The sequence below is a fragment of the Daphnia pulicaria genome, chromosome 1, assembly GCF_021234035.1.
Source record: "Daphnia pulicaria isolate SC F1-1A chromosome 1, SC_F0-13Bv2, whole genome shotgun sequence".
Lineage (NCBI taxonomy): Eukaryota > Metazoa > Arthropoda > Branchiopoda > Diplostraca > Daphniidae > Daphnia > Daphnia pulicaria.
The window spans coordinates 25,681,721-25,707,709 of NC_060913.1; the positions used below are offsets into that span (position 1 = coordinate 25,681,721).

At 37.4% G+C, this 25,989-nt stretch overlaps 3 protein-coding genes across 3 annotated transcripts in view; all 3 read left to right on the top strand.

Annotated features, from left to right (window-relative positions):
- Nucleotides 1-2,061: 2,061 nt before the first annotated feature.
- LOC124320183 (cell division protein kinase 2 homolog) lies at nucleotides 2,062-2,751 on the top strand. The gene is made up of 2 exons (XM_046782865.1): nucleotides 2,062-2,356; nucleotides 2,418-2,751. The coding sequence occupies exons 1-2, from the start codon at nucleotides 2,145-2,147 to the stop codon at nucleotides 2,749-2,751; spliced, it is 546 nt and encodes a 181-aa protein (XP_046638821.1). The 5' UTR covers nucleotides 2,062-2,144.
- Nucleotides 2,752-4,093: 1,342 nt separating this feature from the next.
- LOC124314696 (putative ankyrin repeat protein RF_0381) lies at nucleotides 4,094-7,066 on the top strand. Its single transcript, XM_046780007.1, has 3 exons — nucleotides 4,094-4,289; nucleotides 4,365-4,465; nucleotides 4,530-7,066. The coding sequence occupies exons 1-3, from the start codon at nucleotides 4,277-4,279 to the stop codon at nucleotides 6,765-6,767; spliced, it is 2,352 nt and encodes a 783-aa protein (XP_046635963.1). The 5' UTR covers nucleotides 4,094-4,276; the 3' UTR covers nucleotides 6,768-7,066.
- Nucleotides 7,067-7,489: 423 nt separating this feature from the next.
- LOC124315508 (serine/threonine-protein kinase/endoribonuclease IRE1-like) overlaps nucleotides 7,490-25,989 on the top strand; it is a gene marked incomplete at its 3' end in the record, with an annotated part of 50,322 nt that continues 31,822 nt past the window's right edge. Inside the window, exons 1-2 of the mRNA XM_046781241.1 lie at nucleotides 7,490-7,787; nucleotides 17,968-18,485. Of these exons, the coding sequence (XP_046637197.1) occupies nucleotides 7,570-7,787; nucleotides 17,968-18,485 (736 nt within the window). The remainder of the gene's footprint in view (nucleotides 7,788-17,967; nucleotides 18,486-25,989) is intronic.

Genomic DNA, 25,989 nt, shown 5'->3' on the forward strand with positions numbered 1-25,989 from the left:
CGAATAACCCAACCCAACAATTTTGACAACAACAACAAGACTTTTGAGCGTGACCGTCATCCATGCAGCACCTGGGCGTGAAAACTGGATCGCCCTCCCTACAACTTGGTCACACATTACCTTTCGACTTGCACTTTTCTCAAGGTTGTTTAAGTTCAACTATTTTTGAATTTGATCGCTAATCCCCGGCTTATCCACAGGCAAAAAAAGTTGTGAGGTACAAAATTGCCGAGCCGTGCGTTATTTAGTGACATAAGTTCAGGAAAAATCATTGGTATGTAGGCTCGATTTATATAATCAACGCCACCTAATAATCTTAAAGGAAGTTAATAGAGATCAAAGTTGTCCTACCTTTTTTTTATTAGCTGCCTGGGAAATACGGGCAGGCATCGATGCAGGAGCTCCAACCAAGCACAGAAAAGTTAAATACGCCAGACGGGATAGTCTGCAAAACGTCAATACAGCAACCACACTCAGATGGGTGTAGCTAGTACACGAGGACATTTTAACATGGGGGGGGATGACGAGATCCGTAATTCAGACCGACATTGACAGTTCCTCCCATCAAACGGATTGCTGTTGATCTAAATAAAAAGTAAAAAAATGGGTTACGAAAAATAGTTCAGCAGGAACAACAAGTAGTAGGAAAAAATTTAAGATGAGACAGGGGCTAAACCCTACTGAATAATAAAGGCAGGGGGGGGGGAGGAATTGAAAGTCTCCATGAACTAATACACTGCATATGTTTCAAATATCTAGCGGGTCACAGGTTAATTAAGTTACAACAGTCTCTGGATGTATCTATAGACTCGGTCGGTCGCTATTATTATTATTCCGTTGCACACTTGCACTTTTATTTTAGTTTTGTGTCCACACAACCATCTCTAGAGGCGCCCAAGAGTTTCGGCAACTTGATTCTGCTCTATTCATGTACTAATACCGGGCGGCTAGAACCAGAAAAAAAGATACTTGTATAGACTTGAGAGACTCTTTGGCTCTATACACATTCAGAATGTGTAGTACGACGTACATGTCGAAAAAGAACTCGTGAAAGAAAAGAAGAAGAAGCTTTTTCTTAATTTATTTTTTGTAAAGGGAAAAATAAAAGAAGAGACTTATAAGCTGACGCCATCGTGAAGCCCCCGAAGGGCTTCGTTTGGGCTTCTTTTATGAACGGAGAGGAGAGAGGACGGCCCAGCAGTGGGCGCCACACATGCACAGCACGGAGCTGAGAGAGAGAGCCAGTTGGCTCACGTCCGTTCACGAGAGCGGACGTGTTTTGATCATTTGGGGCTTTTTCATTTTTTTTTCTCTGGGGAGTTTTAGACAAAAATATAAAAGTTTCATCGACTAAAAAAATCACGACGTTCAGTGCGATTCCTGGGAAAATTGATTGAAATTTGGCGACTAGTGTGCGAAAAACGGGAAAACAAATTGTACATTTCTAGCGCGCCAAATAAGGTAAGATTCGAATCAATTTTATTTTTGGGTGAAATTTCTTTTGATAAATTCGCGCAAAAAAAAGTGAAAGTTATTTTATTACATTTTTTCAAATCATTAATTTTAAAAACTAAAAAGAAAAAAGAAATCAATAATAAAATAAAAAACTGTCTGATAGTCGGGTAAGTGACCTCATCAGAGTTTGTTGTTGTTTTGGATATAGCCACACAGTGTGTGCGCTGTTGTTTGAGTGCGCGTACGGATGGAGGGTATGTGATTCACGCTCGGCTGATTCCGATAATACGTGAGAGATGAGGGTCGCGGCCGGGGTCCGTTATTACATGTTTATCGCCTAGAGAGTCCAATTAAACGTAACCAATTTCCAGAAGATTGTTGATCTCGGACGAATTATTATCTTTTTTTTCTGTGGTTCGTTTTCGTTCGGAAAAATGATGTTGATTGATCAGCTTAAAAATAAAAGTTACGGGCCGCAGTCGTCAGCTCAAAATAACCATTGAAAGTTGGAAATGACAAGAAGAGCTGATCAGCAGAAGGACTAGGTTTATCGCTTTGATTATAGTCGTCAAGGGCAAATAATTCAAAAGGCTGTTGCATTCCTAACAAAGAAGACCACATCGTTATTTGTGTGTGAAGGAATACAATATTAGTTTTTCATAACTATTGTGCTGTTTCCGAAAGTCAGTATGTCGAAAATGTCGCTGATTTTCAATCCCCACAATAAATTAGGGGAGGGAGGTTATGGTATCGTTTGCAAGGGATCCTGGGATGGAAAAACAGTGGCCATCAAGCGAATTCAACTACATCAGTGCTGCAACCAAGAAGAAGATGCAATGAAAAAACTCGATCATCCAAACGTCGTAAAATTTTTTCACGCCGAGAGTGACGATAATTTCAGGTAAGATACGTCATCTAAGCAGATCAATGAGCTGATGAGGTAACAAAACAACTATTTCTAGATATTACTGTCTTGAATTGTGTGATGGCACGTTGGACCAAATGTTATCTAAAGACAACGACCCAGAAAAATTCTTGAAGGCCCACCCAATGCCCATACAATTACTTAACATTTACCAATTAGCTACTGGCCTGGAATACATTCACAAACAGGGACTGATCCACCGTGATCTCAAGCCGGAAAACGTTCTAATTATTAAGAATCGAGAAAACCAAGAAACAATGAAATGGGCTGATTTCGGACTGAGTAAACCAGTGAATGAAAGAGGAACTTGTTCTATGAGTGGAATGGTGGGAGGTATCCGTACGATTCGGCCAATAATTTTAGCCGAATAATGTAATTATTTTTATATGATTCGGCCGTTGGCCGAATTCTACATTTTTTTATGTTGTATTCGGCCAAAGGCCGAATCAAACAATGAAATAAAATCGCATTCGGCTAAAAACTTTTGTATTTTATTTATTCGGCCACGGTATTTTTTTTGTATGATTCGGCCAAAACAAAAAAATATGTAATTCGGCCAAAACAAAAAAATATGCAATTCGGCCAAAAAAATTTCTCCCGAAATTTCACGGACTTCGAACGAGCAACATGGCGGGCACTCGAGCAAGTTTTTCCGGACGTAAAGCTGTTAGGCTGTGCCTTCCATTGGACTCGATCTCTTTTCCGGAACTTGAAAAAAATTGGTTTGGTTCCTCATTATCACTCCAATTCCAGAGTTAAAGTTTTGTGCAAACGTGCCATGTCCCTTCACCTTCTTCCATCAACCAAAATTAGAAAAGTATTCTTAAAGTTGAAGAAAAAGGCCGCAAACCTCAAAATTGGTTTGCTGGACAAATTCTTTAACTACATAGACAATAACTGGATGCAGCCAGGTATTTGGTCACCAGAAGCATGGTCCGTATTCTTTCAAATAATTCGGACGAATAATGATGCTGAAGGCTGGCACAATAAACTAAACAAGAAGGGAAAAGGCGCAGGGCTGCATTTCTATAAACTTGTGCAAATGCTCTTTTTGGAATCCGAGTTCGTTGAGTTAGAGGAAGCTTATTTAAAGCAAAATCAGACCACTCGCCACACAAGACTTGATCCGAAATTGATGCAAGCCAAACTTTTTCGTTTGTGGGAAAATTACGATGAAAGTAGAGAAAAGAATGGGAGCTACAAGTTGCTGAAAAGAGTAGCTGTTCTTTACACCAAAAAAATTGTCGTGGTTGAATGATAAACTAATCGAATGTAAAAATATGTGTAAAAATTAAAATCACTTAATGGCTAACTTTTTCACTTTCAACTTATTCGTTCCCTGTTATTTGCCCTTATCCTGGCCTCTAATACCTCCCATATACCTATGGTTCCAACACCATCCGCGAGTGGCGCGGATCCCAGCCACAAGCCGAATCCGGCCGAATCATACAAATTTTAATATACGATTCGGCCAGTTACATTTTTTCAACGTCCCCGAAAATTATTTTTTTGGCCGAAAAACTTGTGCTGGCCGAAAAAAAAGGATGGCCGAATCATATAAATTTTTATGTGTAATTCGGCCACTGGCCGAAACATACAAATTTTTGTGTAACATTCGGACAGCGGCCGAATCATACAAATAATTTTTGTTGCATTCGGCCAAATATTTTCTGGCCGAATCGTACTGTATTCAGTGGAATCAAAGGGACAGAGAAATGGTTAGCCCCAGAGATATTGAAACTACTCGAAGACAAGGGAGATAAAATAACGCAAAGGGGAACAATCCAAAGCGATGTGTTTGCAGAAGGCCTTGTCTTTGGATATTATCTTTCCAATGGCCTTCATCCGTTCGGTTCTCGTGATAAAATTCTCTCTAACATCCTTAAAAACAAACTAATGAATCTGGATAGTAAGTACTACCTTGTTGATCACATAAATCATGCGGAAATTTCATTAAAACTTATGTTTCGTTTGACTGGAACAGAATGTCAACCATGTGCGTATGACATAATCAAGAAAATGTTAAAAGAAAAGCCGGAAGATCGAATCAATTCGTCAGATGTCGCTGAACTACTTTACGAAAAGGTAAAAACTAAAGTGAGAAATAATAATAAATAAATAATAACTAAATATATCATATGTTGTAAAGCTTGTGACACAAAAACAGTTTATGGACTTATGTTCGAGTGATACTTATCCTAGTTTAAAGGATATCAAATACTTTCTGGAAAAACGGGTGGATGTCAACTTTGTCAATTGTCATCGAGGATGGACTCCACTTCTATTGTTGGCAAAAGCAAAAAAGGATGTTAGCGATAACAATTTGGTTGAAATAGTGCGGCACTTCATAAAGAATGGCGCCAACCTTAGCCACACTTTGGCTGACATGAGATCAAATGCCTTGCATTTATTTTGTCGAAATTATAAGAAAGACAATTTAATAGACATAATTCGACTTCTGATCGAACACGGAATGGAAATCAATTGCCTGGAGAGCTACGGAGATAATGCTCTAACTTTATTATTTAATCATTATAAAGAAGACAATTTAATTGCAATCGTCACATTTTTAATTCAAAACGGAATCGACGTCAATTGCAAGCCCAGAAACGGATGGAATTCTTTAACTTCATTGTGTCGAGATTATGAAAAAGAAAATTTGATTGAAATAATTCGACTTTTAATTCAACACGGAATTGACATCAATTGCATAAACAACTACGGATGGAATGCTCTCATTTCATTGTGTCAAAACAAAAATTTCGTCGATTGCAAGAATCACAACAAACTGAAAAATTCAATTGAAATCCTTCGACTTTTGATTGACCACGGAATCAGTGTAACTTGCACGGATGACAGCGGAGATAATGTTCTCATTTTTTTGTGTGACAATGAGGAATCAGAGAATTTCATTGAAATAATTGAAATTTTGATTCAACATGGAATTGACATCAATTGTAAGGATAGCTTTGGACGGAATGCTCTCATGTTGTTGTTGTGTCAACGTAAACAAAAGCAGAATTTAATTGAAATTATTCAGTATTTGATTCACCATGGAATCGACGTTAATTGCAAAGACTCAAGCGGGTGGAATGCACTTCACTGTTTGTCTTCTTTTTATCAACATGAAAATGTAATTGAAATTATTCGATATTTGATTCAGCAAGGAATCGATGTCAATTGTAAAACCAACAACGGATCAAATGTCCTTCACTGTTTGACCCGTAATTATCGTAATGAAAATTTAACTGAAATCATTATATTTTTGATCGAAAGCGGAATTGAAGTTGATTGCAAGGATAATAACGAAGAAAACGCACTTACTTTATTGTGCCGAAATTATCAAAACGAAAATTTAATTGATATAATTCCACTTTTGATTCAACACGGAATCGACGTCAATTGCAAAGACTTCCTCGGGTGGAATGCACTTCACTGTTTGTCTCGCTATTATCAAAATGAAAATTTAATTGAAATTTTTCGGCTTTTGATTGAACACAGAATTGAAATCAACTGCGAAACGGACGAAAACGGATTGAATGCTCTGATTTTGTTATTTTTGGCAAGATATCAAAAAGAAAATCTAATTGAAATAATTCGACTTTTAATTCAACACGGAATCGAAGTCAATTGCGAGGAAAACAAAAGGGGTGATGTCCTTCACCTTTTGTATGGTTATTATCAAAATGAAAATTTAATTGAAATTACTCGAATTTTGATTGAACACGGATTCGATGTCAATTACAAGAACTATAATGGACACAATGCTCTTAACTATTTGTTTCGATATTATAAAGAAGAAAATATCATTGAAATAACCCAACTATTAATTCAATATGGAATAGAAGTGAATTGCAAAGACCATTACAAGAATAATGCTTTACATTATTTATGCACATTTTATCAAGAAGACAATTTAATTGACTTAATACAGCTTTTGATTCGACACGGAATCGATGTCAACTGCATTGGTAGCCTTGGAAGAAGAGCCCTTGATATTTTGTGTCAATTCTACACCAAAGACAATTTAGTTGATATTGTTCAAATTTTTCTTCAGCATGAAATGGAAGTCGATGATAAAGAAGACTGGGAAAGAAATAATAAATTGTATGGCTTGTGGTCTTATTGGCCTATAGAGAAAGATTACAACGACTTTAAAAAATGCATGCATTCCTTGTGCCAAAGTGATCAAAAGGAAAATTTAAATGAAATCATTCGACTTCTAATTGAAAATTGTTGCGTTGTGACGTCATATACGTTAACTTCCATCGCATATGAAATGAGAAAAGAAAGACGACATCAAATTGTGCAATACATCGCAGGGTGTTGCGGTAAGGTACGCATCGAAAAAGAATGGACCCAATATATTTTACAATGTCCGTTTTAGCATAATAGTATATTATAACTAAATCCCGCCCAAATCCTCTGTATCACTTCAATGCATGTTAGATAGCCTTACCCACTTTATGAACCGTAAATATAGGCCTAATAGAGGAGCTGATTTCTCTTGTTTTAATTTTTTCAAATTTGTTGTTATGCAAAGTGAATAATAAAACTGAAACCAAAATGTATCTGCTGTAAAACCAAAACCAAATTGATCTACTGCAGATTCCCTCGATGTTCTGCTCTGATTGGAGGAAATTGATCTGACCCTTTCTACAGATCATGACCCACCTCTTAACGAAAGTTGGGACTTTTCTAGTTTGCTATAGTTGCTTCGGCAATGAATTTTCGCTATTTAAACTTGTCACGGGAATACTGGTAAAATCAACGATGTTCGGAACCCAATCCTGAATTCAGTTACCCCATCAAACTACCTGTTTTTCGGAAATTTTTAATCAGATTTTTAATTATAAGAATGAAAGCGTATTTGTAAATAATAAGATAACAAGAAGTTTTATTGGCTCCATTAAATATCCCTCTGATCTCCTGCAAGTGACATAGGCTAAGCAAAATTGAACTGAGAATTTATCTTGACAAATTTTATCAGCTGATTTACCTTGATAAAATCGCCAAGGTAACCAATACAAAATGATAAAGCTGTGGTCTGAACGACAACGCTCACACCAGAATTCCTTGATACTAATTACTCAGTCAACTCATTTAGCTGGTGAAAATCGAAGAGCATACATTCAATTTACGTAACCTTAACAAATAATTAAATTTCAGAAATATCGGATTGATTGGAAATGTCGAACGAAGTGAGGAATTTGGATCTCGACAACAAGTTGGGTGAAGGGCGTTATGGAATCGTATTTAAAGGTATATGGCGTGAAAAATCGGTGGCCGTCAAGCGAATTCAATTAATTCATATCGCAAGCAACACACAAGGAGAAGAAGCGTTGCAGGGACTTGATCACTCGAATGTAATCAAATTGTTTCACGCCGAGAGTGACGCAAATTTCAGGTAAAAAACAAAAACCAACAAAACAAGTATGAAAAAATGAGTGAAAAATGCCTTTGATTGACTATTTACAGATATTATTATCTTGAATTGTGCAACGCTTCATTGGAAAAATTATTTTTGAAAGACGGGCACAAGAATACATACCGTGAGCCGATGCCCCCATCGCTAACGGTCCTTTATCAATTAGCTGTCGGATTGGAGTATATTCACAAAATGGGACTGGTGCATCGCGATCTCAAACCTGAAAACGTCCTGATCTGGGAAGATCCCAAAAAGGGAGACGTTTTATTGAAATGGGCTGATTTTGGACTGTGTAAACCAGTGAATGAGCGAGGGTCTTACTCTATGAGTGGAGTCAGAGGTACTTTTGACTGGTTAGCACCTGAAATTCTGAACTTATTTTTTGACGAAGAATTGAGCCCGTCTGAAAGTGAAACAACGTCAACAGTTAAACGAGGAACTATCCAAAGTGATGTGTTTTCAGAAGGCCTCGTCTTCGGCTACTTCCTACTAGATGGCCGTCATCCTTTCGGTTTGCGTCATCAAATTCACACCCACATACTTGAAAATAAACCAGTTAATCTGGATAGTAAGTTAATTTAAATCAAAATAGACTTTTAAATATGACGAAATAAAATCAAATATGCTTCAACTAAACAGAAATACAATCGGTATGTGCACGTGAACTGATCCTGAGAATGCTAAAGGAAAATATCGCGGATAGAATAACATCGTCAGAAGTTGCAGAATTTCTCAAACAAATTAAAGTAAAGCCTTTAACTATTACTGTTTAGGTAAACCAATTAAAAGTTATTCATATTCTTTTTAGAGTCAACTTGAAACCCAGTTGTTCGCCTTATGTTCCCGTGATACCTATCCAAGTTTGAAAGAAGTAACACATTTTCTACAAGAAGGTGTGGATTTCAATTGCACAAATAAAGAAGGAAGGTCACCCCTTCATTATCTGGCAAACGAAAAAAACAATGGACAAAATAATTTACTGGAAATACTTCAACTTTTGATTCAACACGGAATCAAAATCAATTCCACAACCACCGGCGGATGGGACATTCTTCTCTCCTTATGTCGTCATTATCGACATGAAAATTTAATTGGAATCATTCAACTTTTAATTCAACACGGAATCGACATCAATTGCAAGAACAATTACGGATCGAATGCTCTTCTTATGTTATTAGATCGTAATTATCGACCTGAAAATTTAATTGGAATCATTCAACTTTTAATTCAACACGGAATAGACGTCAATTGCAAAAGAAACGACGGATGGAATGCTCTTCTTATGTTATTTTGTTATTATAAACACGATAATTTAATTGAAATCATTCAACTTTTAATTCAACATGGAATTGACGTCAATTACAAGACCAACACCGGATGGAATGCTCTTCTCTGCTTATGTCATTTTTACCGAAAAGAAAATTTTATTGAAATCATTCAACTTTTAATTCAACATGGAATCGACGTCAATTACAAAGACAACGACGGATGGAATGTTCTTCTTATATTATGTCGTCATTATCACAACGAAAATTTAATTGGAATCATTAAACTTTTAATTCAACACGGAATCGACGTCAATTGCAAAAACAACGACGGATGGAATGTTCTTTTTTTCTTATGTCGTTATTATAAACACGATAATTTAATTGAAATCATTCAACTTTTAATTCAATACGGAATCGACATCAATTGCAAAACCAATGAAGGATGGAATGCCCTAACTTTGTTACGTAGGCATTATCGACGTTTCAATTTAAATGAAATAATTGATTTGTTAATTCAACATGGGATTGACCGTGGACGACAATTATAGTTTGTCGGAGGGATCGTTGCTGTTGACACTTGAAGGAAGAGAAAAAAACCTGAGGTAATCTTTGATCAGGAAAAAAAAAACTCTGCCTCAAGGCATCGAACGGGCACAAAATCCCCCACACAAAGCCAAACAAACTGAAAAAACAAAAACAAACAAACAACTACTGTTGTTTAGTTTGCCGTATAACTCTTTCCTTGAGACATCGTTTTCGCCCTTCCAGCAGTCGACCGACTCGTGCAAAAAAATCATGTCAACTAAGAAAAATGTCGGGTTTGGATGGCTGTTCTATCCCATAGATAATCTTCCTGTCAGATTCCACGGAACTGTTATCGAGACCGCTGCCGAAAATCTAATGACCGAGAAAGTAGTACCTATCGCCTAGGCCATCCAACCGAGTCTAGAGTTCTTGAACGAATCGAGTGATGGAAGTCCCCGGTACTGCACGCCTTGCCCGAAGCTTGCCAGTCAGTGAGCGATTGGGATACCCCTATAGAGCCCTCCTACGACTAAAATTGTTATGGTTTTTTAAAACTGTAGATATTCAATTTTTCTCATGCAAATGTTTAGATAAGCGTCCTTTTTCGAGTGGCATTTTGTACACCGACCAAAACAAATAAAGGCTTCTTCAACATTGTCGTCAACAGAAAGATTCATTAATTTTGTCATAAAAATAACGTTGCGTTAGCTCTGTGCAGGACCAGTTCTGATTTGCATTCGCCGACAAAACAAATTTAAAAGAGCGTTGCTGCGCTTTTCTTGGCGAGAGACAAGATCCATCGGCGGCAAAAAATGTGCAACGTCAAACGCGAATAACCAAACCCAACAATTTTGACAACAACAATAACAAGAACTTTTGAGCGTGACCGTCATCCACCTGGGCGTGAAAACCGGATCACCCTCCCTCAACTTGGTCACAAATTCATTTCCGACTTGCACTTTTCTCAAGGTTGTTTAAGTTCAACTAATTTTGAATTTGATTGCTTATCCACAGCCAAAAAATGTTGTGAGGTACAAAATCGCCAAGCCGTGCGTTATCTAGTGACATAAGCTCAGGAATAATCATTGGTCTGTATAGGCTCGATTTATATAATCAACGCCACCAAATAGTCTAAAAGGAAGAAATAGAGATAAAAGTTGTCCTACCTTTTTTTATTAGCTGCCTGGGAAATACGGCCAGGTATCCATGCAGGCATCCATCATCCAGGCATCCATCGGCCAGGCATCCATGCAGGGGCTACAACCACAGAAAAGTTGAATACGCCAGACGGGATAGTCTTCAAAACGTCAATAGTACAGCACCCACACTTAGATGGACATTGGCAGTTCCTCCCATCAAACGGATTGCTGTTGATCTAAATAAAAAGTAAAAAAAATGGGTTACGAAAAATAGTTCAGCAGGAACAACAAATAGTAGGAAAAAGTTGAAAATGAGACAGCGGCTAAACCCTACTTTATAATAAAGGCGGGGGAAGCTGAAAGTCCCCATGAACTTATACACTGCATATGTTTCAAATATCTAGCGGGTCACAGGTTAATTAAGTTACAACAGTCTCTGGATGCATTTAAAGATTCGGTTGGTATTATTATTATTCCGTTGCACTGTTATTTTAGTTTTGTGTCTACACAACCATCTCTAGAGGCGCCCGAGAGTTTCGGCAACTTGATTCTGCTCTATTCATGTACTAATACCGGGCGGCTAGAACCAAAAAAAGAGACTTGTATAGACTTGAGAGACTCTTTGGCTCTAGACACATTCAGCATGTGTAGTACGACGTACATGTAGAAAAGAACTCGTGAAAGAAAAGAAGAAGAAGCTTTTTCTTACTAAGGGGAAAATAAAAGAAGAGACTTATAAGCTGACGCCATCGTGAAGCCCCCGAAGGGCTTCGTTTGGGCTTCTTTTGTGAACGGAGAAGAGAGAGAGGACGGCCCAGCAGTGGGCGCCACACATGCACAGCACGGAGCTGAGAGAGAGAGCCAGTTGGCTCACGTCCGTTCACGAGAGCGGACGTGTTTTGATCATTTTGGGCTTTTTCCTTTTTTTCTCTCTGGGGAGTTTTAGACAAAATAAAAAAAATTTCGTCGACTAAAAAAATCACGACGTTCAGTGCGCTCGATTTCTGGAAAAATTAGTTGAAATTTGGCGACTAGTGTGCGAAAAATGGGGAAACAAATTGTACATTTCAAGCGCGCCAAATAAGGTAAGATTTGAATCAATTTTATTTTTTGGGAAATTTCTTTTGATAAATTCGCGCAAAAAAAAGTGAAAGTTATTTTATTACATATTTTCATATCATTAATTTTATAAAAAAGCTAAAAAAAAAAATCAATAATAAAAAAAACTGTCTGATAGTCGGGTTAGTGACCTCATCAGAGTTTGTTGTTGTTTTGGATATACCCACACAGTGTGTGCGCTGTTGTGTGAGTGCGCTACTGCTCGTAAGGATGGAGGCTATGTGATTCACGTTCGGCAGATTCCGATAATACGTGAGAGATGAGGGTCGCGGCCGGGGTTCGTTATTACATGTGTATCGCCTAGAGAGTCCAATTAAACTTAATCTATTGCCAGAAGAGTGTTGCTGATGTCAGGCGAATTTTTCTCTCTTTTTTTCTGTGGTTCGTTTTCGTTCTGAAAAATTATGTTGATGGATCAGCTTAAAAATAAAAGTTACGAGCCGCAGTTGTCAGCTCAAAACAACCACTGAAAGTTGGAAATGACAGCAAGAAGAGCTGATTAGCAGAAGAAGGGCCAGAAAGAAAAACCACAGACGACGGTGATCGGGAAAGCAACGAGGGACAATGCGACAAGTGAAAATGCTGAGGACAGGCATTTTTTTTTTTTTTTTTTTTTTATTTATTGAAAGGCCTACTCAGTTTTGAGTGTTGCCTTAGCTCAGACCATACAGTTACAGTGCTCATGTGTCGTTGTGATTAACATATAAAATTATTACAAAGCTATACAATCAGTTTAAAACTATACGGGCATCGGAGGACAGGCATCTTATACGGTTTGAGAAAAAAGTGGAGCCTTTCTCCAATGGATATAAGTCCGTGGTAGTCGTACATTCATCCATCATTCGAGTTTTCGAGCTCAACTTCAACGCAGTGTCTTCAAAGAAAACCGGATAACAAGATACAAACGTAAATCAATAAGTTTTTGCAAATATGAAACGCGCCATATTCAAAGTAAGTTAGCAAAAATCATTCAAAGAAAAAAATGACTGACATAATAACTGTTTGGTTAATGCAAATTTTACACAGATTTTAGTTCCTGTCCTACTGACTCAATTAGCTGAGGCAGTTGTCGGGCTCGATGGCGACAATTTGGCGAAAGAATACGGCGCGAAGATTCAAAAAGATAAAAACAGAAACTCGATGAGTGCCTTTGGAAGTGGTCAGACAAAGGAGTTTGACGAACTTAACCCCAACGGGCGCTACAGTGAATTCTGGCCAATGAGATGGCCCAACAAGCCAAATCAACCGAAATCAAATCACAAAACAGCAAATCACAACTCTAAGCCACATTTCCCTATTCCAGCTCACAGCTATTTCGCTCCGATTATTTACAACCATGCATCAGCATTCAGGCCTTATGTTCCACTTTACGTTCCTAAGAAGACTCCCAGTTACGACCGCCCTACTTCCGTCTCTCCTACAGCTTACTACACCGAATCACTGATTTACGGTTACACAACGCCATCTTATCCATCACCGACTTTTCACCTTCGCCTTACTTTCCTCCGGAGAACATGGATTCCACCATCGACCCATCATCACGACCTCAATACCCATCGATATTCTACAATGATTTAAAAAAAGAACCGGAATCATCACACAATAATGGAGGCGCAGAATTTGTTAATGACGATAACGATTTTCCCAAGTTCGACGATTTCTTAAAACAGAGTTTGAGTTTTCAGCACTTCAGACCTTGATCAAGTTTGCGCGAGATTTCAGGTAAAATTCTGTGTTAATCAATAAGATAGTTTATAGTTATATACCGCTGACCAATCGTAAAAGTGTTGATAATCGAATGGCAGGCCTATTCTACTACAACGAAAATGTACAATGACAGGGTTATATGACAAGGACTATAGGTTTATCAAGTGATTTGATTAGTCGTCAAGGGCAAATAAATCAAAAGGCTGTTGCATTCCTTACGACAAAGACCACATCTTCTTTTTGTGTGAAGGATTAGTTAACTATTTGTGCTGTTTCCGAAAGTCAGTATGTCGAAAATGTCGCGGATTTTCGATCTCAAAAACAAATTAGGGGAGGGGCGTTATGGTTTCGTTTGCAAAGGAGACTGGGATGGAAAAACAGTGTCCATCAAGCGAATTCAACTACATCAGTGCTGCAACCAAGAAGAAGAAGCAATGAAAAAACTCGATCATCCCAGTGTCATAAAATTTTTTCACGCCGAGAGTGACGAGCATTTCAGGTAAGATACGTCATCTAAGCAGATCAATGAGCTGATGAGGTAATAAAACAACTATTTCTAGATATTACTGTCTTGAATTGTGTGATGGTTCGTTGGACCAAATGTTATCTAAAGACAAGGACCCAGAAAAATTCTTGGAGGCCCACCCAATGCCCATACAATTGGATAATATTCTCCAATTAGCTACTGGCCTGGAATACATTCACAAACAGGGACTGATCCACCGTGATCTCAAGCCGGAAAACGTTCTAATTAAACGATCGATGAAATGGGCTGATTTCGGACTGAGTAAACAAGTGAATGAAAGAGGAACTTGTTCTATGAGTGGAATCAAAGGGACAGAGAAATGGTTAGCCCCAGAGATATTGAAACTAGGCCTACTCGACAATACGGGAGATAAAATAACGCAACGGGGAACAATCAAGAGCGATGTGTTTGCAGAAGGCCTTGTCTTTGGATATTATCTTTCCAATGGTCTTCATCCGTTCGGTTCTCGTAATAAAATTCACTCTAACATCCTTAAAAACAAACTAATTTATCTGGATAGTAAGTTCTACTTTGTTTATCAAATAAATCATGCAGAAATCATTAAAACTTATGTTTCGTTTGACTGGAACAGAATGTCAACTGTGCGCGTATGACATAATCAAGAAAATGTTAAAAGAAAAGCCGGAAGATCGAATCAATTCGTCAGATGTCGTTGAACTACTCTCTGAAAAGGTAAAAACTATAAAGTAAAAACTTAATAATAAAATTACAAAATATATTCATATGTTGTTAAGATTGCTAAGCAAACGCAGTTTTTGGAATTATGTTCGAGTGATACCTATCCTAGTTTACAAGATGTCAAATCCTTACTAGAAAAGGGTGTCGATGTCAACTTTTTCAAGAGTCAACAAGGATGGACTCCACTTCTATTGTTGGCAGGGGAAAAAAAGGATGGCGTTAACAATTTGGTTGAAATAGTGCGGACCTTACTAAAAAATGGCGTCAACCTTAGCCACACTTTGTTCCAATCTAGATTAAATGTCTTGCATTTATTTTGTAGAGGGTATCAAGAGGAAAATTTAATTGAAATCATTCAACTTTTAATTCATCACGGAATCGACGTCAATTGCAAAACCAACAACGGATGGAATGCTAATCTTGGATCGACTGGAATCGACGTCAATTTCAAAAACAACGACGGATGGAATGCTCTTCTTTTCTTATGTCGTCATTATCAAAAAGAAAATTTAATTGAAATCATTCAACTTTTAATTCAACACGGAATAGACGTCAATTACAAGAATAAGTTAGGAGAAAATGCTCTAATGTCACTTTATTATTACCAGCACGAAAATTTAATTGAAATAATTCAACTTTTGATTCAACATGGAATCGACGTCAATTGCAAGAATGAGTTTGGATACAACGCTCTAATCTACGTTTGCGCCAGTTACAAACAAGAGAATTTAAAAGAAATAATTAAACTTTTGATTCAACATGGAATTGACGTTAATTGCAGAGACCAGGATGGACTTAATGCTCTCAATATGTTATGCATGTATCACGAAAAGGAAGATTTAATTGAAATTATTCGATATTTGATCGAAAATGGAATTGAAGTTCACTGCGAGAAAGAATCTGCGGGCGAATCTGCAATCATGTCATTGTGCCAGTATTCTAAAATAGGAAATTTTATTGAAGTAATCGAGTTTTTGATTCAACAGGGAATCGATGTTAATTACAAGGACAGATACGGACGGAACGCTCTTTTTTCCTTGTGTCATATTAGATTTTACCAAAGGGAAAATTTGGTTGAAATCATTCATTTTTTGATCAAGCATGGAATCGATGTCAATTGCCAAGACAACAACGGAGATTATGTCCTTACACGTTTCTTTTATTTTTTACCCAAAAATTTTTATGAGATAATTCGACTTTTCATCGAACACGGATATGACCCCAAGAACCACAGTATCCCAAATATTTTCACATCCTTTGAATTACCTCAAGCACGTCATCAAGATCATAATCTAATTGAAATTGTACAACTTTTGGTTGAACACGGTTGTGAAGTCCATAATTTAAAAGGCTCAAAAGGATGTAATGCCATTCAGACGATGTTTCGTTTTTATAAAAAAGGAAACATAATTGGAATAATTCGACTTTTAATTCAACGCGGAATTGATGTCAATTGGAAGAACAATTCGGGACAAAATGCCCTTTACCATTTATTTCGATATTATAAAGAAGAAAATATTATTGAAATAGTTCAATTTCTAATTCAACAAGGAATAGAAGTGAATTACCAAGACCGTTACATGAATAATGCTTTACATTATTTATGCACATTTTATCAAGAAGACAATTGAATTGACTTAATACGACTTTTGATTCGACACGGAATCGATGTCAACCGCAGTGGTTGCTATGGAAGAAGAGCCCTCGATATCTTGTGTCAATTCTACCACAAAGACAATTTAGTTGACATTGTTCAAATTTTTCTTCAGCATGGAATGAAAGTCACTAGTGAAGACGACTGGGAAGGCAGAAATTATTTCCATGACTTTCGGTCTTATCTCGGGTCTTATTATAATAGATGGACCGATTACAGCGACTTTAAAAAATGCATGCATTCCTTGTGCCAAAGTGATCAAAAAGAAAATTTAAACGAAATTATTCGACTTCTAATTGAAAATTATTGCGATGTTACGCAATATACGTTAACTTACATCGCATATGATAAGACAAAAGAAAAACAACATGAAATTCTGCAATCCATTTTAAAGAGAAGCACTATGGAAAGCATTAAAAAAAATTGGATCCAAAGTATTCATTAAGATATAGAAGGACGATGGTTTTAACACGTTTTTTTTTTTTACTATTCTGACTTAATCCAGCCAAAATCATTTGTCATGTTAGTTTGCCTTACCCACTCTATGAACTGTTGATATAATAGAGGAACTGATTTCTCTTGATTCAATTTGTTGTTGTGAAAAGTGAATAATAAAGCTGAAACCAAAATGTATCTACTGTAACACCAAAACCATATTGATCTACTGCAGATTCGATGTTCGCCTCTGATTGGTGGAAATTGATCTGACTCTTTCTATAGGTCTTGACTCATCTCTTAATGAAAATTGGGACTTTTCTAGTTGCTTCGGCAATGCATTATGCATCGCTCTTTCCACTAGTCACGGGAATACTGGCAAAATCAACGATGTTCGGAACCCAATCCTGACTTCAGTTACCCCATCAAACTACTTGTTTTTAGGAAATATTTTATCATTTTTTAAGTATAAAAAGAAAAGCGTACGTAAATAATAAAATAACAAAAAATTTTTATTGACTCGACATTAAATATCCCTCTGATCTCCTGCAAGTGACATAAGTAAAAGTGAACTGAGGATTTATCTTGACAAATTTTATCAGCTGTTTTACCTTGATAAAATCGCCAAGGTAACCAATACAAAATGATAAAGCTGTGATCTGCATGACAACACTCACACCAATATTCCTTGATACGAATTACTCAGTCAACTAACTTAGCTGGTGAAAATAGAAGAGCACACATTCAATTTACGAAACCTTAACAAATAATAAAATTTCAGAAATATCGGATTGATTGGAAATGTCGGACGAAGTGAGGAATTTGGATCTCGACAACAAGTTGGGTGAAGGACGTTATGGTATCGTATGTAAAGGTATGTGGCGTGAAAAACCGGTGGCCGTCAAGCGAATTCAGTTAATTCATATCGCAAGCAACACACAAGGAGAGGAGGCGTTGCAGGGACTTGATCACTCGAATGTTATCAAATTGTTTCACGCCGAGAGTGACGCAAATTTCAGGTAAAAAAAGACAAAACAAATTTGAAAAAAAAAATGAGTGAAAAATGCCTTTAATTGACTATTTACAGATATTATTATCTTGAATTGTGCAACGCTTCTTTGGAAAAATTATTTCTGAAAGACGGGGACAAGAATAAATACCGTGGGCCGATGCCCCCATCGCTAACGGTCCTTTATCAATTAGCTGTCGGATTGGAGTATATTCACAAAATGGGACTGGTGCATCGCGACCTCAAACCTGAAAACGTCCTCATTTGGCAAGATCCCAAAAAGGGAGACGTTTTATTGAAATGGGCTGATTTTGGACTGTGTAAACCGGTGAATGAGCGAGGGTCTTACTCTATGAGCGGAGTCAGAGGTACTTTTGACTGGCTAGCACCTGAAATTCTGAACTTATTTTTTGACGAAGAATTGAGCCAGTCTGAAAGTGAAACAACATCAACAGTTAAACGAGGAACTATCCAAAGTGATGTGTTTTCAGAAGGCCTCGTCTTCGGCTACATTCTGTTAGATGGCCGTCATCTTTTCGGTTTGCGTCATCAAATTCACACCCACATACTTGAAAATAAACCAGTTAATCTGGATAGTAAGTTTTTTCAAATTGAAATATAATTTAAAATATGACGAAATAAAATCAAATATGCTTCAACTAAACAGAAATACAATCGAAATGTGCCCGTGACCTAATCCTGAAAATGCTAAGGGAAAATATCGCGGATAGAATAACATCGACAGAAGTTGCAGAATTTCTCAAACAAATTAAAGTAAAGCCTTTAACTATTACTGTTAGGTAACAACCAATTAAATTTATTTCCATTTCAGAGTCAATTCGAAACTCAGTTGTTCGCCTTATGTTCGCGTAATAGCTATCCAAGTTTGGAAGAAGTAGCACATTTTCTACAAGAAGGAGTGGATTTCAATTGCACAAATAAAGAAGGAGTGTCACCCCTTCATTATTTGGCAAAAAGAAAATACAACGGACAAAATAATTTACTGGAAATACTTCAACTTTTGATTCAACACGGAATCAAAATCAATTCCACGACCACCAGCGGATGGAATGTTCTTCTTTTCTTATGTTGTCATTATCACAAAGAAAATTTAATAGAAATCATTCAACTTTTAATTCAACACGGAATCGACATCAATTGCAAAACCAACGACGGTTTGAATGTTCTTCTTATCTTATGTTTTTATAATCAAAACGAAAATTTTATTGGAATCATTCAACTTTTAATTCAATACGGAATCGACGTCAATTTTAAAGACAACGACGGATGGAATGCTCTTTTTATCTTATGTTTTTATAATCAAAAAGATAATTTTATTGAGATCATTCAACTTTTAATTCAACACGGAATCGAAATCAATTGCAAAACCAACGACGGTTTGAATGTTCTTCTTATCTTATGTCGTCTCTATCAAAAAGAAGATTTAATTGAAATCATTCAACTTTTAATTAAACAAGGAATCGACGTCAATTGCATAACCAACGATGGATGGAATTCTCTTCTTTTCTTATGTCGTCACTATCAAAAAGAAAATTTTATTGAAATCATTCAACTTTTAATTCAACATGGAATCGACGTCAATTACAAAGACAACGACGGATGGAATGTTCTTCTTATATTATGTCGTCATTATCACAACGAAAATTTAATTGGAATCATTAAACTTTTAATTCAACACGGAATCGACGTCAATTGCAAAAACAACGACGGATGGAATGTTCTTTTTTTCTTATGTCGTTATTATAAACACGATAATTTAATTGAAATCATTCAACTTTTAATTCAATACGGAATCGACATCAATTGCAAAACCAATGAAGGATGGAATGCCCTAACTTTGTTACGTAGGCATTATCGACGTTTCAATTTAAATGAAATAATTGATTTGTTAATTCAACATGGGATTGACCGTGGACGACAATTATAGTTTGTCGGAGGGATCGTTGCTGTTGACACTTGAAGGAAGAGAAAAAAACCTGAGGTAATCTTTGATCAGGAAAAAAAAAACTCTGCCTCAAGGCATCGAACGGGCACAAAATCCCCCACACAAAGCCAAACAAACTGAAAAAACAAAAACAAACAAACAACTACTGTTGTTTAGTTTGCCGTATAACTCTTTCCTTGAGACATCGTTTTCGCCCTTCCAGCAGTCGACCGACTCGTGCAAAAAAATCATGTCAACTAAGAAAAATGTCGGGTTTGGATTTCTGTTCTATCCCATAGAAAATCTTCCTGTCAGATTCCACGGAACTGTTATCGAGACCGCCGCCGAAAATCTAATGACCAAGCAAGTAGTACCTATCGCCTAGGCCATCCAACCGAGTTTAGAGTTCTTGAACGAATCGAGTGATGGAGGTCCCCGGTACTGCACGCCTTGCCCGAACTTTGCCAGTCAGTGAGCGATTTGGATACCCACTATAGAGCCCTCCTACGACTAAAATTTGTTATGGTTTTTTAAAACTGTATAGATATTCTATTTTTCTCATGCAAATGTTTGGATAAGTGTCCTTTTTCGAGTGGCATTTTGTACACCGACCAAAAAAATAAAGGCTTCTTCAACATTGTCGTCAACAGAAAGATTCATTAATTTTTTCATAAAAATAACGTTGCGTTAGCTAGTTGGCTCTGTGCAGGACCAGTTCTGATTTGCATTCGCCGACAAAACAAATTGTTAAGGCGTTGCTGCGCTTTTCTTGGCGAGAGACAATAAGATCCATCGGCGGCGAAAAATGTGCAACGTCAAACGCGAATAACAAAACCCAACAATTTTGACAACAACAACAACAACAACAAGAACTTTTGAGCGTGACCGTCATCCACCTGGGCGTGAAAACCGGATCGCTCTCCCTCAACTTGGTCAGTCACACATTCATTTCCGACTTGCACTTTTCTCAAGGTTGTTTAAGTTCAACTATTTTTGAATTTGATCGCTTATCCACAGCCAAAAAATGTTGTGAGGTGCAAAATTGCCGAGCCGTGCGTTATTTAGTGACCTAAGCTCAGGAATAAACATTGGTCTGTATAGGCTCGATTTATATAATCAACGCCACCAAATAGTCTAAAAGGAAGTTAATAGAGATCAAAGTTGTCCTACCTTTTTTTATTAGCTGCTTGGGAAATACGGCCAGGTATCCATGCAGGCATCCATCATCCAGGCATCCATGCAGGGGCTACAAGCACAGAAAAGTTGAATACGCCAGACGGGATAGTCTTCAAAACGTCAATAGTACAGCACCCACACTTAGATGGACATTGGCAGTTCCTCCCATCAAACGGATTGCTAATTATCTAAATAAAAAGTAAAAAAAAATGGGTTACGAAAAATAGTTCATCAGGATCAACAAGTAGTAGGAAAAAGTTTAAGATGAGACAGCGGCTAAACCCTACTTTATAATAAAGGCGGGGGGAGCTGAAAGTCCCCATGAACTAATACACTGCATACGTTTCAAATATCTAGCGGGTCACAGGTTAATAAAGTTACAACAGTCTCTGGATGTATCTATAGACTCGGTCGGTCGGGGTATTATTATTATTCCGTTGCACACTTGCACTTTTATTTTAGTTTTGTGTCTACAACTTGATTCTGCTCTATTCATGTACTAATACCGCGCGGCTAGAACCCAAAAAAAAAGAGACTTGTAGCTATAGACTTGAGAGACTCTTTTGCTCTAGACACATTCAGAATGTGTAGTACGACGTACATGTCGAAAAAGAACTCGTGAAAGAAAAGAAAAGAAGAAGAAAAAGCTTTTTCTTACTTTATTTTTTCCAAGGGGAAAAATAAAAGAAGAGACTTATAAGCTGAAGCAATCGTGAAGCCCCCGAAGGGCTTCGTTTGGGCTTCTTTTGTGAACGGAGTGGAGAGAGAGGACGGCCCAGCAGTGGGCGCCACACATGCAGAGCACGGAGCTGAGAGAGAGCCAGTTGGCTCACGTCCGTTCACGAGAGCGGACGTGTTTTGATCATTTTGGGCTTTTTCATTTTTTCTCTCTGGGCAGTTTTAGTAAAAATAAGTTTCGTCGACTAAAAAATTACAACGTTCAGTGCGATTCCCGGAATATTAATTGAAATTAATTTTGACGACTAGTGTGCGAAAAACGGGAAAACAAATTGTACATTTCTAGCGCGCCAAATAAGGTAAGATTCGAATCAATTTTATTTTTGGGTGAAATTTCTTTTGATAAATTCGCGCAAAAAAAAGGGAAAGTTATTTTTATATTTTTTCAAATCATTAATTTTAAAAAGCATATTCACGTTCGGCTGATTCCGATAATACGTGAGAGATGAGGGTCGCAGCCGGGATCCGTTATTACATCTGTATCGCCTAGAGAATAATTAAACGTAACCAATTGCCAGAAGAGTGTTGATCTTGGGCGAATTATTCTTTTTTTTTTCTGTGGTTCGTTTTCGTTCATAGAAAAATGATGTTGATGGATCAGCTTAAAAATAAAAGTTACGAGCCGTAGTCGTCAGCTCAAAATAACCATTGAAAGTTGGAAATGACAAGAAGGGCTGATCAGCAGAAGAAGTGCCAGAAAGAAAAACCACAGACGACGGTGATCGGGAAAGCAACGAGGGACAATGCGACAAGGGAAAATGCTGAGGACAGGCATCCTTTTCCCAATGGATATAAGTCAGTGGCAGTCGTACCGGATAACAAGGTACAAACGGAAATCAACAACTTTTTGAAAAGATGAAACGCGCCACATTCAAAGTAAGTTACAGTGAAGTTCATTCAACTGACTGAAATAACCGTTTGGTTAATTTAATTTTACACAGGCTTTAGTTCCTGTCCTACTGACTCAATTAGCTGTGGCAGTCGTCGGGCTCGATGGCGACAATTTGGCGAAAGAATACGGCGCGAAGATTAAAAAACATAAAAACAGCAACTCGATGAGCGCCTTTGGAAGTGGTCAGACAGAGGAATTTGACGAACTTAACCCCAACGGACGCTACAGTGAATTCTGGCCAATGAGATGGCCCAACAAGCCAAATAAACCGAAATCAAATCACAAAACAAATCACAAATCTAAGCCACATTTCCCTATTCCAGCTCACAGCTATTTTGATCCGATTATTTACAACCATGCATCAGCATTCAAACCTTATGTTCCACTTTACGTTCCTAAGAAGACTCCCAGTTACGACCGCCCTACTTCCGTCTCTCCTACAGCTTACTACACCGAATCACTGATTTACGGTTACACAACGCCATCTTATCCATCACCGACTTTTTCACCTTCGCTTTACTTTCCTCCGGAGAACATGGATTCCACCATCGACCCATCATCACGACCTCAATACCCGTCGATATTCTACAATGATTTCAAAAAAGAGCCGGAATCATCACAGAATAATGTAGGCGCAGAATTTGTTAGTGACAATAACGATTTTCCCAAGTTCGACGATTTCTTAAAACAGAGTTTGAGTTTTCAGCACTTCAGACCTTGATCAAGTTTGAGCGAGATTTCAGGTAAAATTCTGTGTTAATCAATAAGATAGTTTATAGTTTTACCGCTGACACCCATCGTAATGTCGTTAATAATCGAATGGCAGGCCTATTCTACTACAACGAAAATGTACAATGACAAAACAAAATAAATATTACCCCGTGTTGACCCTTAAAATAACCATACATAACATTTAAAAAGGTAAAAGAAAGAAAAAGAATATAAGTATTATGTTGTTATTATCGGTAAATCTGGAATACCGTTAAAGGCAATAGGAGCATCCGTGCCCGATCCTTGCTATCTACATCCACCGTACTGATGAGCACTATGTATAAGGGCCATGGCCTTTAAGTAAAACGCCATCAAAATCTCATCTACACCCCCATTTTCTCTTTTTAGCGCCGCCCATGCCGGTGTGGATGTGCTGCAAAGACCGGGCGTGGGCCGGCAGGTACAGCAAGGGTGGACGGCACTCATAGCTTTAGTCGCTTGATCCGCTCTCCTTTATTGCTCTTCCCCAAAAAAATACATTTAACATTGTTTGTTTTTCTCTCTTTTATCAGTTAGATGAGTTATTTAAAGTCTAAAAAGAGTATGGAATTATTATATTTTTCAACTGCAACCATTGTCGTGCGTCAGAATTTTAGATTTCCCGGATTGGTTATAAGGCTGGGCGATGAAAACCATGTTACATTCGCATGCCTCATTTTCCCTCCCGTCATTTAAAATTTTTGTTCCAAAGTCGTCGCTAGAAATTTCTAGCTTTCCAATGAGTATGGGACAAACAAAATTTTCTTTCAAGATTTTTTATCAGCTCTATTTCCCTGATAACATTGCCAAGACAACAAACCCAACAAGATAAAATTGCCATCCAGGACTATAGGTTTATCAAGTGATTTGATTAGTCGTCAAGGGCAAATAAACCAAAAGGCTGTTGCATTCCTTACGACAAAGACCACATCTTCTTTTTGTGTGAAGGATTAGTTAACTATTTGTGCTGTTTCCGAAAGTCAGTATGTCGAAAATGTCGCGGATTTTCGATCTCAAAAACAAATTAGGGGAGGGGCGTTATGGTTTCGTTTGCAAAGGAGACTGGGATGGAAAAACAGTGTCCATCAAGCGAATTCAACTACATCAGTGCTGCAACCAAGAAGAAGAAGCAATGAAAAAACTCGATCATCCCAGTGTCATAAAATTTTTTCACGCCGAGAGTGACGAGCATTTCAGGTAAGATACGTCATCTAAGCAGATCAATGAGCTGATGAGGTAATAAAACAACTATTTCTAGATATTACTGTCTTGAATTGTGTGATGGTTCGTTGGACCAAATGTTATCTAAAGACAAGGACCCAGAAAAATTCTTGGAGGCCCACCCAATGCCCATACAATTGGATAATATTCTCCAATTAGCTACTGGCCTGGAATACATTCACAAACAGGGACTGATCCACCGTGATCTCAAGCCGGAAAACGTTCTAATTAAACGATCGATGAAATGGGCTGATTTCGGACTGAGTAAACAAGTGAATGAAAGAGGAACTTGTTCTATGAGTGGAATCAAAGGGACAGAGAAATGGTTAGCCCCAGAGATATTGAAACTAGGCCTACTCGACAATACGGGAGATAAAATAACGCAACGGGGAACAATCAAGAGCGATGTGTTTGCAGAAGGCCTTGTCTTTGGATATTATCTTTCCAATGGTCTTCATCCGTTCGGTTCTCGTAATAAAATTCACTCTAACATCCTTAAAAACAAACTAATTTATCTGGATAGTAAGTTCTACTTTGTTTATCAAATAAATCATGCAGAAATCATTAAAACTTATGTTTCGTTTGACTGGAACAGAATGTCAACTGTGCGCGTATGACATAATCAAGAAAATGTTAAAAGAAAAGCCGGAAGATCGAATCAATTCGTCAGATGTCGTTGAACTACTCTCTGAAAAGGTAAAAACTATAAAGTAAAAACTTAATAATAAAATTACAAAATATATTCATATGTTGTTAAGATTGCTAAGCAAACGCAGTTTTTGGAATTATGTTCGAGTGATACCTATCCTAGTTTACAGGATGTCAAATCCTTACTAGAAAAGGGTGTCGATGTCAACTTTTTCAAGAGTCAACAAGGATGGACTCCACTTCTATTGTTGGCAGGGGAAAAAAAGGATGGCGTTAACAATTTGGTTGAAATAGTGCGGACCTTACTAAAAAATGGCGTCAACCTTAGCCACACTTTGTTCCAATCTAGATTAAATGTCTTGCATTTATTTTGTAGAGGGTATCAAGAGGAAAATTTAATTGAAATCATTCAACTTTTAATTCATCACGGAATCGACGTCAATTGCAAAACCAACAACGGATGGAATGCTAATCTTGGATCGACTGGAATCGACGTCAATTTCAAAAACAACGACGGATGGAATGCTCTTCTTTTCTTATGTCGTCATTATCAAAAAGAAAATTTAATTGAAATCATTCAACTTTTAATTCAACACGGAATAGACGTCAATTACAAGAATAAGTTAGGAGAAAATGCTCTAATGTCACTTTATTATTACCAGCACGAAAATTTAATTGAAATAATTCAACTTTTGATTCAACATGGAATCGACGTCAATTGCAAGAATGA